This window comes from Mesoplodon bidens, assembly GCF_964165515.1.
Source record: "Mesoplodon bidens genome assembly, chromosome: 10".
Taxonomy (NCBI): Eukaryota; Metazoa; Chordata; class Mammalia; order Artiodactyla; family Ziphiidae; genus Mesoplodon; species Mesoplodon bidens.
In genome coordinates, this window is record NC_138172.1 from 71,817,476 (window position 1) to 71,834,166 (window position 16,691).

At 53.0% G+C, this 16,691-nt stretch overlaps 1 protein-coding gene across 3 annotated transcripts in view; it reads left to right on the top strand.

Moving 5' to 3' along the window:
- The window catches only part of DAAM2 (dishevelled associated activator of morphogenesis 2), a 113,388-nt gene extending 97,329 nt beyond the window's left edge, over positions 1-16,059 (top strand). For all 3 annotated transcript variants that reach the window (XM_081247740.1, XM_081247741.1, XM_081247742.1), the window contains exons 16-25: positions 2,963-3,069; positions 4,237-4,321; positions 6,080-6,186; positions 6,324-6,412; positions 10,590-10,758; positions 10,903-11,010; positions 12,161-12,221; positions 13,417-13,548; positions 14,614-14,784; positions 15,012-16,059. In XM_081247740.1, coding sequence (XP_081103866.1) covers positions 2,963-3,069; positions 4,237-4,321; positions 6,080-6,186; positions 6,324-6,412; positions 10,590-10,758; positions 10,903-11,010; positions 12,161-12,221; positions 13,417-13,548; positions 14,614-14,784; positions 15,012-15,233 — 1,251 coding nt within the window. In that variant the 3' untranslated portion in view covers positions 15,234-16,059. The remainder of the gene's footprint in view (positions 1-2,962; positions 3,070-4,236; positions 4,322-6,079; positions 6,187-6,323; positions 6,413-10,589; positions 10,759-10,902; positions 11,011-12,160; positions 12,222-13,416; positions 13,549-14,613; positions 14,785-15,011) is intronic.
- Positions 16,060-16,691: the final 632 nt, after the last annotated feature.

Here is a 16,691-nt window from a genome sequence, read left to right on the forward strand (position 1 = left end):
AGGAAGGTAGAGCTGCTTCAGGTCACACTGCGGGGCTGAGGCTGGGGCTGGCCAAGAGAGGCCCTGGCTTTGCTCTGCAGACACTGTGTACAGAGGCTGACCAGCAAGCCTGCTCTTCCCGAGGCGGGACAGGGAGTGGGCTTGGTGTCAGGCCGCAGGCGCTCCCGAGGCAGTACCTGCTGGGTTGGCCAAAAATGCCGATTCTCCGACCTCACCCTCCCATGAATGTGAGGGCCCAGGAATCTGCATTGCAGAGCTGGGGGCCATCCTCCGAGGTCCAACCTGGGCATTAGCAGCCTAGAGGCCCCGGAGCATTTGCTTTGTCTCTGGCCCGCCTCCCAGGAGTTGTTTTCTCTCCAGGCTGTGCTGTCTTCTTCCATGTTTTCTCCACTGACTTCAGGTTCCAGCCCTGAGGACTTCCCCAGGTGCCTGTGAGTGGGGTCCGGGCCCTCTTGGCTCCTGGGCAGAGGCAGCATGTCGTGGCCGGTCTCCCCACTGCTTTCTGCCAAGGCCAGAGCTGTGGATGACCCTTCCTGAGGGCGGGCAGGACTGAGAGCACGTGTGACTGCTCCTGGGGGACTAGCCAAAAGGGTGCGGGGGGTGGGGGCAGGGCTCTGGCCCTGCCTTAGGGGTCTAGGAAAACCGGATGGTTGTTTGTTTAACTTAAACGTAGGTGCTCTAGGCATCTGATTCTTTACCCCTAATTCCAGGAAGCACTTTTAGCCCTGTGCCCATGTCCAGCTGGCATGGTACAGGCAGCAGCTGTGGCCCGGCTGGGGCAGGAAGAAGTTCTTTGGAGCATTTGTTGCTCCTGTGATCAGTGCTTCCGAGCCAGGGATGGAGGGAGTGTGTGCCGGGGGCATATCAGTCCTGGGCGAGCACACGCCTCCCCCTATTTTGAGAGCCTTCCTCCGGGCCAGGGTTCCAGCCTGGCTCACCCAGTCTCCAGGGCCCTGAGGTAGGGCTACGGTGGGGGCTGGGGGGAAAGAGGGACTCCGGGGTTTAGGACAGGCTGGGCCTGGGGCCTCCCAGTTTGGGGAGTGGAGGGGAGTGAAGACGGACAGCGCCCTCCTCTGTCTCCCCTCGTCTCTCTGAGCCTGCTCAGTCCAGCACCCTGTTTCAGGGCTGTGCTCACCTGTCACTCTGCAGGTCGCCTGGGCTCTGGGGTGTTGAATTCACAGCAGCAAGGCTGGAGACCCAGAGGCTGTGCTGCCCTGGTCGCCTCCTCTTTCTGTCTTGGGGTCCGGGGTGCGTGGGACAGGGACGGTCCTATGAGCGTGGTCTTCCCTCTGTGCCCTCTGCGTGTCCTGAGTCAGTGACTTCAACCTCCCCCCGGGTCAGGAAGGGAGGACCAGGGGTGGGCTCTGCCCTCTCTGCTCCCTTGGAGATCAAAAGACAGACAAGGGGGAAAGGGGAAGGGGCAAAGTTCAGGGACGCCTGCTTTTCTCTGTCTCAGTGAATGCAACTTCCACTTGCTTTCAGCTCAAGTTCGGTTGTGGTTGGGTCTCCTCCCCTATTTTGAAAGATGCAGGGGTGCAGGAATGCCCTCTGCCCTCTGGGCAGATTCCCAGCAGAGGAGCAGGAAGAGCTGCAGCCAAGGCCTGGGGTGGGGCAGCTCGGGGGCCTGGTCTGACTGGGGAGTGGTGGTCCCCCTGGGCGCAGGGCACTCAGGAGAGGCTGCCTGTCCTCTGCTTGGTCTGGCTTCTCTGTGAGTGCATGTCTGCAGCTCCTGTTCAGTGCTACTCGCAGGTCTCCATCTCCAACCATGGGGGTCTCACTGGGATGGGGGGCAGGCAGTAGATGCTGAGGGGTCCCCATGTCTTTCCTACTGTTCTTGGGTCCCCAAACCTCTTGGCTAACGTTGTGCATGTTTAATTCTCTATTGGCTGTGGCTGCTACCTGCCTAGGAGCTGATAACTAATCCTTGCCAGCAGGTGAGTCACTCCTGGGGCTCTGGACACTCCAACTTTTAACCACTGTGCTGGGCTGCTACCCTGTACTGGGCCCAAAAGAGAGGGCTTGTCAGTTCTGCCTTCTGCCTTTTTACCCATCTTAACAGGGTGGCGTCAGGGAGCGTCCCCAAAGAAAAAGCAGAAATGTAGGGAAGGGAGAAATGTAGGTAGGGGTCTGCTTCAGTGGAGGTGAATGTCTACTGGGGTGAAGAGAGAGCTTCTAGGTCTCTTGTCTTACCCACTAGGCCCAAGGCAAGGCTGTCCTGTAAGACTGCACAGGCTGGGCACTGCACAATTCCGGGGGCGCAATTCACAAAGACAGTAATGTGAGTGGCAGCCCCTGGAGTCGTCCAACCTGGAGCATGTGCTTGGAAGGACCTCCCAAAGGAAGAAACAGTCTCCTGTCTATCTCACCAGGGGCCAAGAGAAGGCCAGGGGATCTTCGATTTCTTGGGAATTGCCCGCTGGAACCCCAGAGGAGAGAACTTTGCAGGGAGTTGTGCCTCAGTTTCCCCACCTCTGAACTTGTGGATGCCCTCCACCCTGGGCACACTGAGCTGTGCCTGAAGTCCCCAGGGAGGGGTCCAGGAACTGTGACCTTACGGGGACTTGGAACCAGCTTCTCGTCATAAGATTGGGGAGGCTCTCTGGGTGGGCTGGTGGGTGGGTAGGGGTTGATTGTCTGGGACACAGTGTAGATCACACTACACAGCCCCAGGGGTCAGTCACTCCCCGCCTAGTTTGTCCACAGAGGGCAGTCTCTGATAAAGGGGCTTCTTATTGCCCCTGACACATTCTAGCCCAGGGTAGAGCCCCAGAGCCTCCTACGGGAGTCAGATATTAACCACCCTCCTCTCTCTCTCCTGTCTTTTTTTTTCCCTCTCTTTCTTCCGCTCACACCAGGAGCGTTCGCTGCTTGGCACGGGGCTGGCTTCTGGGTGGGGGGTAGGCAGGAAGAGGACTGGGGAAAACACACACTTGACCCTCTCTACTTGGCTTGTCGGTTGCAGAAGGAGTTGGGCTCCACGGAGGACATCTACCTGGCCTCGCGCAAGGTCAAAGAGCTGTCGGTCATTGACGGCCGGAGGGCGCAGAACTGCATCATCCTTCTCTCCAAGTAGGTGCTCGCCCTGCCTCTACGGCCCCTGCTCCACAGTAGGTTGCAGGTGGGAGGAACTGGGTCCCCAGGAAGCAGAGGCCTGAGCTGGGGCTAGAGAGAAATATGATGGAGCTGAGTGCCTGGGGGAGAGAGGTGCCTGGCAGAGGAATAGGGTGATAGTAGCCTCTGGCCTCCCCCCATCTCCTGGCTGTCCCCTGGGGTGGCAGGGGTCCCCTGATCTCGAGCCCTCTCCTGGGAGCCCCTGTTGAGCAGCAGTGAGGGGCTCTGCAGACAGGAAACTGCCCCATCACGAGGCCCCTGACCAGCCTGGTCAGCGTCTGGCAGCGGAGTTGCTCTAAGCCCACGGAGGGCCCCGCTCGGCTCAGGCCACAGAGCAGCATGATCTCAGCCCCCAAGCATTTCCCGCGGCTGCAGAACAAACAGGGCAGTATCTGCACCAACAGCATAGCTTCTGTGCGGGGCCTCCCGCCAGAGCCAGGGTCAGAGGTCACCGCCTCCCATACTATTCTTAGCACTGCCCCAGCTGCCCCGGGCCGTCCATCCCCGCTTTCCTCCCCACAAGGTCCTAAGCCTCAGTTTCTCCCCCTTAATGCTTCCCCAGGGCCTCCCAATGGGTGTGCATCTGGAGGGGCTGTGTGTGTGTGTGTGTGTGTATGCACGTGTGTGTAGGGGGTTGCTTCTCCCTCTCCCAGACAGCAAGACGTGTTGGAACAGCTGTGCGGGACCCGAGGCGCTGTCGGAAGACTGAGACCTGTTCTGTCTTGAAACAGGAAACTTCCCCCTTAGTGACCTGCCCATATTCCCATCCTCCTGTGGAGATGCCGTGGGTATTTTTGGCATGAGGAGAAGGATCAGAAACTCTTCGCCCTGTCTCAGTCTACACTGAAGATGGCCCTTTTCCTCCCAAATGTCCCCATCCATTAGGATGGAGACTCAAGCAAGAAACCAGAGACTCAACGTCTCTAGAGACTAAAATATCTCAGGATTGAGTTATAGAGTGAACCATGTGAGTTTAGCCTGAGAAGGCTTTGCAGAGGAGAAAGTGCTATCAAATGTAAGCGAGAGAGAGAAGGCCCGGGCTCTGGCTTCTGAAGGAGAAGGTCTGGGGTCTGTCCTGAGCAGAAGGGCCAGGCCAGGCTGCTCAAGGTGGGGTTTTGGCCTTAGGTTGAAGCTGTCTAACGAGGAGATCCGGCAGGCCATCTTGAAGATGGACGAGCAGGAGGACCTCGCTAAGGACATGCTGGAGCAGGTGAGGCCCCTGAAACTAGGGGGCAGCCGGACCCCTTCCTGACGGCCCCCAGGGAGGCCGAGTCTCTTAGGTCAAGGAATAATCGGGCTGGGGGCTGGAGGAGTGAGGGAGAGGTTTATAGAAACTTCCCTGGGCCAACCTTTCTGAGGAGAGACCAGAAGGCTGCATCTTTTCAGGGGATTGAAGCCCCCAGAAAGGAGATATGAGGAGTGAACCCCCCCCCCAGCCATGGGCCTCAGGGCAAAGACAGTGACCCATAACCATATCTCCCCCAAATCTCTTCCACATCAGTCTGTTGTGTCCTTCAAGAGAAACCCAGAAAACACCAAGCAAAACCACCATCAATTGGACACTAAAATTAAGAACTCTGTTGATCAAAAGGCACTATTACTAGAGTGAAAAGGCAAGCCAAGCTTTAGGAGACCTTTGCTTTATGTATAGATCACAAAGATCTCATATTCAGAACAAAGAGCTTTATAAATCAGTGAGAAAATGGCAAACAACTTAAAAATGAGCAAAAGACTTGAATAGGTACTTCATGAAAGAGAATTTCCAAATGGTTCAATACTGTTAGTCATCAGAGAAATATGGTAAATCACAGTGAGGTAGCGCCATCCACCCACCTAAATGGCTAAAATTGAAAAGGCCAACAATGCTAGGGGTTGGCAAGGGTGTGAAGCAACTGGAACTCTCATTGGGTGGAACCATTTTGGAAAACGATTTGGCAGTACACATACCTACCTTAGTGCCCAACAATCCCACTGGGTACAAACACTAACTATAGGAATATTTATAACAATTTTATTTATAAACCACCCCCAAACTGTGAACAACTCAGCTGTCCATCAGTAGGAAAGTGAATAGACTGTGGTATATTCCTACAATAGTGCTCAGCAGTGAATAAAAAATGGATTACCAATACCTACATGGAGGAGCCTCAGATGTTATGTTGAGTGAAAGAAGCCAGACCCCAGAGAGAACACACTGCATGAGTCCATTTGTATGAAGTTCAAGAATAGCCAAATTTCATCTAAGGTGATAGAGTTCAGTTGAGAGGCTACACTGGGGGATGGGGGCGGCTTGGCTTACTGAAGTAGCACAAGGGAACTTTCTATGGGGGTGGAAATCTTCTTATTTTAATCTGGATGGTGGTTCAGTGGGTAGATAGTTTTGTCAAAATTCATTGAATTGCACATTTAAAATGGATGCATTTTATTTTATGTAAATTATACCTTAATAAAGTTGGTTTAAAAAGAAAAAAATCAGGCTTCCCTGGTGGCGCAGTGGTTGAGAGTCCGCCTGCCGATGCAGGGGATACGGGTTCATGCCCCGGTCCGGGAAGATCCCACATGCCGGAGAGCGGCTGGGCCCGTGAGCCATGGCCGCTGAGCCTGCGCTCCGCAACGGGAGAGGCCACAACAGTGAGAGGCCCGCGTACCACAAAAAAATAAAAAAGAAAAAAAGAAAAAGAAAAAAAATCATTGAGCTGTACACTTAAGAACAGTACACTTTACTGTAGGTAAGTTATATCTCAATTTTAAAAAGTAAAAAAAATAAAAGGAAGGAAGTCTAGAGCTGGGTGTCCTGTGTCCCCTTGGGGCAGGTGAAACATAAACCACCCCCATGAGGATGCACCTCTCTTTTATGGGGGGCCCTCCCCATCTTGAGCCTGGTCAGCGTGTGGGCTTCCATGGGCTGCCCACCCCCCATGTCAGCTTCTCACCTGTTTCCTGTCTGACCTTCACCTGCTCTTTGCAGCTCCTCAAGTTCATCCCAGAGAAGAGTGACATTGACCTCCTGGAGGAGCACAAGCATGAGATAGAGCGGATGGCCCGTGCGGACCGCTTCCTCTATGAGATGAGCAGGTCCGGGAGCAGCAGGCGCGGCCAGGAGGGGGTGGCGGTGGGCGGGCCAAGGAGGGGGCTGGAGCTGCTCTGGGGCTGGGGCTGGTGGGGGGGGCGGCGGGGGGGCTGCCTCACGATGCAGCCCGCCCTGTCCACAGGATCGACCACTACCAGCAGCGGCTGCAGGCCCTCTTCTTCAAAAAGAAGTTCCAGGAGCGGCTGGCTGAGGCCAAGCCCAAAGTGGAAGGTATGGCTGAGGGGTGGGGAGGAGACCTGGGGGTGGGAGGCAATGGACAGGCACAGAGGAAACCTCCTTCCTTATTCTTGATTCCCCCCAGAAAATCAAAGTCAAGGACAAGATGTAAATCTATGAGTTTTGTAGATGTATGCACTTGTGTATATGCACACACGTGCCGGCCATGCACCCCATTCCCTGTGCGTCAGCACGCAGGCTCTCCAAGGCGGGGAATCTGTTGACATCTGCCCCAGCCTGGAACAGAAATGCTGAAAAAATGATGATGGCAGTAAGCACCTAGAACACTTCTTGGCACAGATCGTTCTGCTTGAGAGGTCCTAGGTGCAGAGAAGACCTCTGGACACGTTATTTTAAGTGTGAGCTACTAAGAAAGTAGGAAATTGGGCAACGGGATCCCCAGAGGTATCCGACTTGCTGGGGGTGGGGAACCCCTCCCCCCCTTTTCAGGTGAGAACTTTGTAATTAAACGAGAACCACATGCCAAGTACTGTGTGAAGCACTCCACGTGGATGGTCTCATGTGGTCCTCGGAACGCTATGGGGGCCATTCTCTCATCTCTAAGATGAGGCTATGTTAGTGGCCCAAGGCTGTGTTACTGGCAGGTGGTGGAGCCAGGATAGGAACGCAGATGTCGTTCTTCAAAATCCATCCCTTCCCTCTTGTCCCGTAGTACTTCCCAGAGGGCATGTTCCTGGAACTGCCTGGGGATGGCAGAGGACGGAGGCACAGGGAGCTGGGGGGAAAGGCAGGTGGTCAGGAGGGTGGGCAGCCGTGAGGACCCCAGAGGGAAGAAGCAGGAGAGGCTGTGAGGCTCATCTGTGGTAAGAAGAGGATCAGCAGATTGGAATGAGAGAGCCAGTGTCCAGGATGCTGCTGGGCAGGCTGGGGGCAGAGCAGAGCATGGGCCCCCTCTGCTGGACACCAAGCTGCCTGCACTCCCTGGGAGGCCCAGGCCAGAGAATGGTCCTTCCTGGAGTTTTGATGAGCTGCTTCAGGAGGATTCCCGGGGTAAGGTGGAGCGTGGCAGGGTTAGAGGCAGACGTTTTCTGTAATCTGGACGGACACACACACACGTGCATGCACGCAACAAGGGGTCCGCAGGCTGTGTGATCATAGATAACGTGTCTGAGGGGGAAGGAAAGGGTTCAACAGTGACTCTGCAGGTCTGGGGTCCGCAGGCTGTGTGATCATAGATAACGTGTCTGAGGGGGAAGGAAAGGGTTCAACAGTGACTCTGCAGGTCTGAAGGCACCTCCTTCTCTGGTGATGGGTGAGTCCTTACTTTCACACAGCTTTCTTTGTCCTGCTGCTGACTGCCTTTGGGGCATGAGGCACAGATAAAGGGGTTCAGCCCAAGGCATGTGTTCAACTATTTGTGTATCTTGGGTCAGTGGAGCAAATGTGAGCAATCGCCTGTCATTTGGATCTGTGGAACTAGAGCAGTTTAGCCACCAGGTAGCTTCATTCTCAGATAATTTCCTGCTCCTAGGAGCTCACTCCTAAATTCTCCCTAAGGGGTCATCAGTGTACGCTCAGGAAAGAGCTTCCCTTTAATATCGAGCTAAGCAGAGTGAGACGTGTTTGGGGTGGCAAAGCCTGCTGAGGAAAGTAACAGTCGCTCTGCTATGGCCATGGCTACTGCTCTAGAATGGTCTGGAGGTCTCTTCTGTCCCAGACTTGGGAGCAGGTGGCTGAAGTGGTATTTGACAGAATCAGGTCAGTGGGCTTGACTGGGGGCAGAGAGGTGAGGATCATGCAGGGGTTGGGGTCCATGCTTCTCCCTCCAGTTCTCCTAGGAAATATTCCTGGAAGAGCTAAGATTTGGCCTATCCCAGCTGGTTGATGAGCTGTTGACCCCTGTCCCCAGCATCCCTCCCTCCCCAGGCAGGGCCTCTGGGTCAATTTGCCAAAAGCCAATTCATCAAATCTGACAAATTTACCAATCCTTCTATGAATATATTCATGAACATATTCTTGAATGTATTCTTCTTATGAATATGTTCATTGCTGAATATACCAAACTTACCCATGCTCATTATGAACAAATGCACTGAGTATAGTCAAGATGAATATGGCGTCACATGTAAACATTCTTATGAATATATTCATGAATATATTATTATGACTATATCTAAAATGTCTGCATTGCATATGGGAATTTTCCCATTTACACTGATTCCCTTTGAACTCTTGTCAGTTTCTGTTTTGCCAACATTTTAGCATTTTTAGGATTGCTCTGCAGATTTTTCAAATAGCAGCATATCAACCTTAGAAAAACTATCCCAACCAATATGCGTTGCCGGAAACTCTGAAGTAGTTTACTTAAAAACAAAACAAAACAAAAACTTGTTATTGAAATATGCACATAGAAAAGTACACAAATCCTAAGAGTCCTAATTGACGAATCGTCCAAAAGTGAATGCACCTGTGTGATCAGCATGCAGGTCAAGAAATGGCACGTTTCCAGTCCCCCAGAGCCCTTCTTCATGTCCCCCTCTCAAACATTACTTCCTCCAAATCCTCTGAAGGTTCGTCTATCTTGAACTTTCTATAAATGGAATAACATAGTACAAATAATTTTATGCTGGTCTTTTGTTCAGCATTATGTTGTAAGTTATCCCTATTATTATTACAGGGAGCGGTGGGTTATTTTATTTTCAGTGCTGCGTTTTATTCCATTGTATGAATATACCATAATTTACTTAACCAATCTCGATGGAATTTTTTTAAAAAATTAGAAACCATTCAATTATTCATCAAGAGTATTGCCACGGTTAGGTCACAGAATAGGCAGATGTTTGAGTTTAGCAGCCACTGACCAACCTTACCTCTTACTCGCTTTTTTTACAGCTTTTTTTTTTTTTTTTTACAGTTACTTTAACTGCTTTTGAAGAGTTTTGCAAGCTTTTAGTCATGGTTTGCATTTAATCTTCATGGCAGCATCTTAAGGAATGTTCAATTTGGCAGAAGCCAAAGATCATAATACAATGGTTTAATCTTCTCACCACATTTAATAATCCAAAATCATATTCTATAACTGGCAGCCAAATTTTCAGTGTAGGATTTGTATCCTAATTCTGCACATCCACCATTAAATACAGAATAACTGAGGAAGGGCCAGGGTACCCACATCAGAATGAAACACTGAAGTTTTGGTTACTGTTAGCCTTAGTTTGTATTTCCAAGAAAGGTATCATTTAAGGAATTGGGGGGAAATTTTTAAATGCCTAAAGGTTGGAAAATTCTTTTAAATGATATTCAATAGGCTGTCTAGTAACCTATTTAATCAAATCTAAGACACCATCAACTGAAAAGCACACCATTATCTTATAAAACAAAAATATGAAAATACTGCAATTGATGATGTTATAATTTGACAGGGATTTTTTCTTTCCAAAATAATCAACAAAATTCAGCACTTCAAAAGAGGCAGAAACAGTCCCATAGTATGTAAAATGCTGAAATTAAAGATTTTAATCACTAGGTTTCAAAAAGTAAAAGTATTATATTCTTTTTATTTTATTTTATTTTATTTATTTATCTTTGGCTGCGTGGTCTTCGTTGCTGTGTGCAGGCTTTCTCTAGTTGCGGCAAGCGAGGGCTTCTCACTGCAGTGGCTTCTCTTGTTGTGGAACGTGGGCTCTAGGCACGTAGGCTCCAGTAGTTGTGGCACACAGGCTCAGTAGGTGTGGCTCGCGGGCTCTAGAGTGCAGGCTCAGTCGTTGCGGTGCATGGGCTTAGTTGCTCTGTGGCATGTGGGATCTTCCCGGACCAGGGCTTGAACCCGTGTCCCCTGTATTGGCAGGTGGATTCTCAACTGCTGCTCCACCAGGGAAGCCCAAAGTATTATATTCTTGCATATATCCACAGAAAGAATACGTTAAGAGTCTTTAAATATATGCAAGGGAAGATGATACATTCTCCAATATAGTCTTAGGAAGAGTTGGCACATTCTGAGAAAGGGTTATTTGGTGAATTGGCTTTTGGCGAGTTTGCTTCCCCTGGAGGTGGGTAGATGTGGAGAAGATCGTCTGCTGGGCTGTGGGCATACCCTCTGCCCCTCTGAAGCTGACACTTAACGGTGCCTTTTCTGGACTTTGTGGTGGCATCATCCTAGGGTTCAAGGGCCTGGTGTATGTGGGGCTCTCACCTGTCCCTCCTCCCCCAGCCATCCTGCTGGCCTCCCGGGAGCTGATCCGCAGCAAGCGTCTAGCTCAGATGCTAGAGGTCGTCCTGGCCATCGGCAACTTCATGAACAAAGGGCAGCGTGGGAGCGCCTACGGGTTCCGGGTGGCCAGCCTCAACAAGATTGCCGACACCAAGTCCAGCATCGACAGGTGGGACCTGCCGGCTTCTGGAGCCTCCCCATTACCCTCCCCAAATATGCCACAACTTCCCCCTAACACCTCACCCTAGTTTCCGCCGGACCCTCGTTCCCAATTCCCTTGGCCCCGTACCCCTGACTCGACTTTCACCCACAGAAACATCTCTCTGCTCCATTATCTGATCATGATCCTGGAGAAGCATTTCCCTGACATCCTGAACATGCCCTCTGAGCTGCAGCACCTTCCAGAAGCCGCCAAAGTCAAGTAAGGGGTCCTCTTGAGGCTTCTTTCTCCCTGTGATCCCGCCCTCTCTCATCTAAACTTCCTCCTTCGGGGCTACTCTGAGCTGGCCCAGAATGAACAGCATCTCAGGGTTTGCTCTGGAGAGCCCAACAAAAGACACTCTTTTTTTTTTTTTTTTTTTTGCGGTACGCGGACCTCTCACCACTGTGGCCTCTCCCGTTGTGGAGCACAGGCTCCAGACGTGCAGGCCCAGCGGCCATGGCTCACGGGCCCAGCCGCTCTGCGGCATGTGGGATCTTCCCAAACCGGGGCACGAACCCACGTCCCCTGCATCGGCAGGCGGACTCTCAACCACTGCGCCACCAGGGAAGCCCGACACTCTTTGCTCTCAAATCCTCATTTCAGAGATTCTCTCAGGAAACAAAGTGGGGAGTGGGGAATTGCAACAGGGATGGGGAGAATGCTGGCAGTGGGGTTGTTATTAAGCCACTTACCACTGCAGGCAATCAGAGCTTAACCCTTCTTGCAGAGCGTGGGAGACAGTGTAGGACACTTGCTCCATTATCCCCACAAGGGGTAAGATGGGCATCATCTACCATCTCCTGTCACTCACTGGCTGGGGGCGGGCAGTAATGCTCTGGCCCACAGAAAAAGTGCTCAGTGGTTGGAAGTCAAGGCTGTCCACTACAACGGATGGTCCAAGGAGATGGCGGGGGTGGGGTGGCGGGCTCCAGGAGCATCTGCTACAGGTGAGAAGTCAGACCTGAACATATATAGGCTAATAGAAGCATCTCCAATAGAAGCAGAAACACAGAGGTAAATAGCTAATACATATCAAAGGCATACTGCATGCAAGATACCATGTTAAGAGCTTATGAGCATTACCTGATGGTAATAAAAATAAATCCAAGCCAGAGGCCATGTGTTGGAAACCTCCCAATATGCAGCATGACATTTCCGATCTGGAAGGGTCTATAGGACATAAGTTTCACCCGTTATTTTATAGAAGCACAGACAGAGCACAGAGGGGAGGTGATTTGCCAGGGCAACATGTTAATAGCCAAAGCAGGGCTGGAACCCGGGTGCACTGACTCCCAAAGCCGTTGGGGTTTGCTCTGCCCTGTACTAACCCCAGCTCCTCTCCCTCCCTGTGTCCCCCCGCCCCCCATAGCCTGGCAGAGCTGGAGAAGGAGGTGGGCAACCTCAGGAGGGGCCTCAGAGCAGTCGAGGTGGTGAGTACATCATCTATGCCTGCCTGGGTTTGAGGGGATGCTGCCCATGCTGTGTTTGCTGCCTTCCCCCACCCCCCCAGACGCAGACGCTGTCTGATGCATCTCTGTGACCCAAAGCTCCTGGCTGGGGTGACAGAAGAGCTGGCACAGCAGGTACAACCTGTAGCATAGAGTGAGTGCTCAGGAAAGGATAACTGAATTACCCAAGGCTTAAATTTAGACTCCTGAAGAGGGGACATCCATCTGAGCCTATAGCCTATCACTGCACAGTGGAGTGGAGTGAATGGGAAATCTGCTACGTTTAAGATTGATTCAAATCGATGCGAGAGGATCTGCATGCCTTGGAAGCTGACTTAGGGCAGGTAACACCTAGTGTGACACTGGGGACCAGTGTCCCCAGAAGTTCTTTCCTTATGTCTCTTCACCTCCTCCCTGGGCCAGTAGAGGACCCAGGGGCTATACTTTTTTTTTTTGCTGGAGACCCAGATCTCTACTATTCCTGATCTAAGGGCTTCTCAGATGATACTGTCTCTAGCCCAGTGTGGACGTGGCCCACTCCTTTGTTCCCTCTAGGAACTAGAGAGCCTTCTCATCTTCACTGGGTGTATGTGGGGAGGCGGCTAAGGGGATAATGGGCTTAGAGAAAGAAGTATGAGAAGGGGCCTTTTGTTGCCATTATGGTGGTGTGGGGACGGGGCAGGGGGCTGCTTTCTAATTTATAGCCCTTTGAAGTGCTACCCAAAATGTGGTCCATGGTCCATGGACCAGCAGCATCACATCAACTGGGAGATTTGGAAATGCATCTCACACTTTAATCAGCACACAGATCACCCAAGGGTCTTGTTAAAATGCAGATTCTAATTCTGAGTGGGGTCTGAGAGCCTGTTTCTTAAAATTTCACGCTGCTGTTCCCAGACCACGCTCTGGGTAGCAGGATCTAGAGAAAGGAATATGGCAGTGGGGGCCAGGGAAGGATAGAGGCAGGGGGGACTGGTTGATAACTCACAATCTTTGCCACCCTTAGAATTTTGAGACTCAGGGTGTTCCCGAATTTTGAGACTCAGGGTGTTCCCTCTTGCAAAGGCAGGCTCAGTGCCCTGCGATCGGCAAGGAGGGTGGAGGATGGGGTGAGCCCCAGCATTCCTGACTCTTGTCCTGGCACTGGTCTGACCAGCACTTGGCTTTCCCTCCTCAGGAGCTGGAATATCAGAAACGCCAGGCGTGGGATCCAAACGACAGGTTTGTCCCGGTCATGAGCGACTTCATCACGGTCTCCAGCTTCAGCTTCTCAGAGCTGGAGGACCAGCTCAATGAAGCCAGGGCCAAGGTAAGGGCGCCCCAAGCCCCCAGGCTGACCCCACCCCCACCCCTGTCTTCACCGGTCCTACCACAGGTGGCCCAGAAGGGACACACCCAGAGGCACAGAGCTTTGAGGAGAAAGGGTTTCCTCGCTCCTACGAGAAAAGCGACAGCAACGCTGTTGCCAAGTGCGCAGCCCATTGACCAGACGTCAGGCGCCCCATTAAGTGTTTTCCATCCTCTGTCTCACCACCTACCTTCTGGGTTTGTTGAAAGGCTATCATCCCATTCCACAGCTATGGGCACTGAGATCCACAGACGTTAAGTGACTTGCCCAGGGCTGCCCAGCTGTGACAGACAGCGCTGGGTTAGGAGCCTGACTCCGGACCCCATAGCTTTGCTCTCGGTTGCTTTGCACTCTGACACGCCTCTGGACCCCCACTGGGGGAGTCTTCTGGAGGTGTGGGTCCTCATTCAGGAGGCTGGCGGTGGAGCCTGAGATTCAGCCTTTCTAACCAGCTCCCGGGAAACACCCATGCCGCTGGTCCAGGGAGCACACTTAAGAGTAGTGAGGGCTTTCTTAGAGTGTTTTCCGTAGGTTGAATTAGAGATGGTAGCTCTCAGTAATAGTGCCAGGCATGTAGCTAGCACTCTGCATCACTAACTCATTTAACACCCCCCAACACTATAAAGTAGGTCCTATTATTATCCCCATTTTACAGATGAAGAAACCGAGGCACAGAGGGGTTAAATAACTACCTGATAACTAGATGACCTGACATCCTTTTGGTCCTGACCTTAGGAAGTGCTTCCCAAGGTCTGCAGCTCCTGGTCCTGTACCTACACCCTAACAGACCCAGAGGTCACTCTGGGCAGCCTCTGTCAGCCAGCCTGGGTCTCCCACCTCCCCAGGTGTCAGCCTCAAGCCTTTCCTTCCTTCAGCCTTGTCCTTACCCTGATGAATGGGGGGAGGGGCCTCCCCTCTCTGGCCCTGCCCCCCAAGCCCCCCCACCTGGATGAGCTCTGCTCTGGCTGGAACTCAACTGCCCACCAGGCTCAGGGGGGACTCTCCACCAACCCTTCTCTTCAACAGTTCTCCAAGGCCCTGATGCACTTCGGGGAGCAGGACAGCAAGATGCAGCCGGATGAATTCTTCGGCATCTTCGACACCTTCCTGCAGGCCTTCTCGGAGGCCCGGCAGGACCTGGAGGCCATGCGGAGAAGGAAGGAGGAGGAGGAACGACGGGCGCGCATGGAGGCCATGGTGAGGGTGCTGCCGGGGCCTGGGCCTGGGCCTGAGCAAGGCTGAGGGAGTGGAGAGCGCCATGGGCGGCGGGAGGCTCAGGGTGCCCTAGCAAGGAGGAAAGGGGCCCGTTGGTAGACCCAGCCCAGCCCAGGCATCAACCCGCGAAGGAGGGCAGGTGTCTGTGACCTGGACCGCGGTGGATGTGCTAGGCCGCGGCCTCTCACCCGCCCTCCTCGCCCGTCCAGCTGAAGGAGCAGCGGGAGCGGGAGCGGTGGCAGCGCCAGCGGAAGGTGCACGCGGGCAGCGCGCTGGACGAGGGCGGCGAGTTTGATGACCTGGTGTCTGCCCTGCGCTCGGGCGAAGTTTTCGACAAGGACTTGTGCAAACTCAAACGCAGCCGCAAGCGGTCAGGGAGCCAGGCCCTGGAAGCCACCCGGGAGCGGGCCATAAACAGGCTAAACTATTGACCTAGGGACTGGCTGCAGCGGGAGGCTGGGAGACAGGGATGGGCCCAGGGCGGTATAGTGGAGGAGGCCGTGCTAGTGATACTTACACAATTCGGTGCTGGATTTAGAGCCCTGGGCTGGGTCCTGGGGGCGGGGCTGCATGGCAGGACCCGGTGTCTCCCCACCTGAAGGGGCTCCCCTCATCTCCTCTTCCCATTTTTCTTCCTGCACCCTGGCCCCAGGGGTCACTCTCTGAGGCGGACTTGGCCATCCCTGGCCGGCCCTGCTCCCTAACCCCCAGCATGGACACCCAAATGTTGGCACAGAGCTGTTCCATATCTAGCCTGGAGAGAGGTCCACGGACCTTGTCCAGATTTCACGTGCCGTGGGGAGTAATGGGCGGGGGCATCCAGGCTCCCATCTCTCAAGAGTAGGCTTAATGGAATGTTGATCTGGGGCGAAGTTTCCTATTGAAAGGAAGAGGCATGACATATGCTAGCTAGATGTGTTCCAGGAAAAAAAAGATGCTGGGAGGATGATGCAGGGACCAAGTCATCAGGACAGGGTGTCAGTGCCTGTTTCCTACATCACGAGCCTCTGGCCCCTCTCCTGCATGTCTTAAGTCTCTCTCCCTTCCCTCCTGCCATCTCTATCCTATACTAATCCAGAATCCCAGAAAACTCACCTTTGGATTCTCACGACTAGGGCTCACTATCAGGTACTTGATGGATCTGGTAAGGGAAGGGCTTCAAGAAAGAAGACCCCATTCATCACCACACCTCGTATGCTGGGTACAGGGACCCTGGAATGAAACTCTCCTTCCCCACCCCCACCCTGTACAACCTGACCATTGTCTTGAAGCGAGACAGTGACCTCACACGTTGGCTAGGGGTTCCAGAGGGCAGCACCTGAACGGCCAGCTCCACCCAGAGCGCCTAGGTTACCACTGAACATTACTCAGACCTCGTACTCCTCTGACATCTGCTGCTGAGCAGAAGGCACAGTGACCTCCTGCTCTGTCCAGCCTGCAGGAGACACTTCCAACTGCGTTTGTCTGGCTGAGGTTGGCCCTGGGGCATTGGTTCCAAGGGCTCCAAGGGCAAGAGCTGCCCTCTTCAGTTACATGCCACCTCTAAGGGAGTAAGGGGACCTCCTCAGGGGCATTCAGATGGGGGGGGTGCCCAGAGCAGGCAAGGGTGGAAAGCTGAGGGGGTCCCACCCACCCCCACCTCCGGGACCCGACTTGGTTCAACCGACTTTCATTCTGGTTCTCCTGTCCGTTCTCACCTTCATTCTGTCCACCAGGAGCTGTCCTTGTGGGACAGGATGATGGCTGGTATCTACACAAATTTTCTAAAAGGACAGAGGTGAGCTGAACTCCATCAAGGCTCATTTTTAATACACTTCCAACCCTCCAGAGTTAACCCCTCATCCTCTGTGTCTGTGAGGCCTGCCTGACCCTCCCTGCAACCCCACATC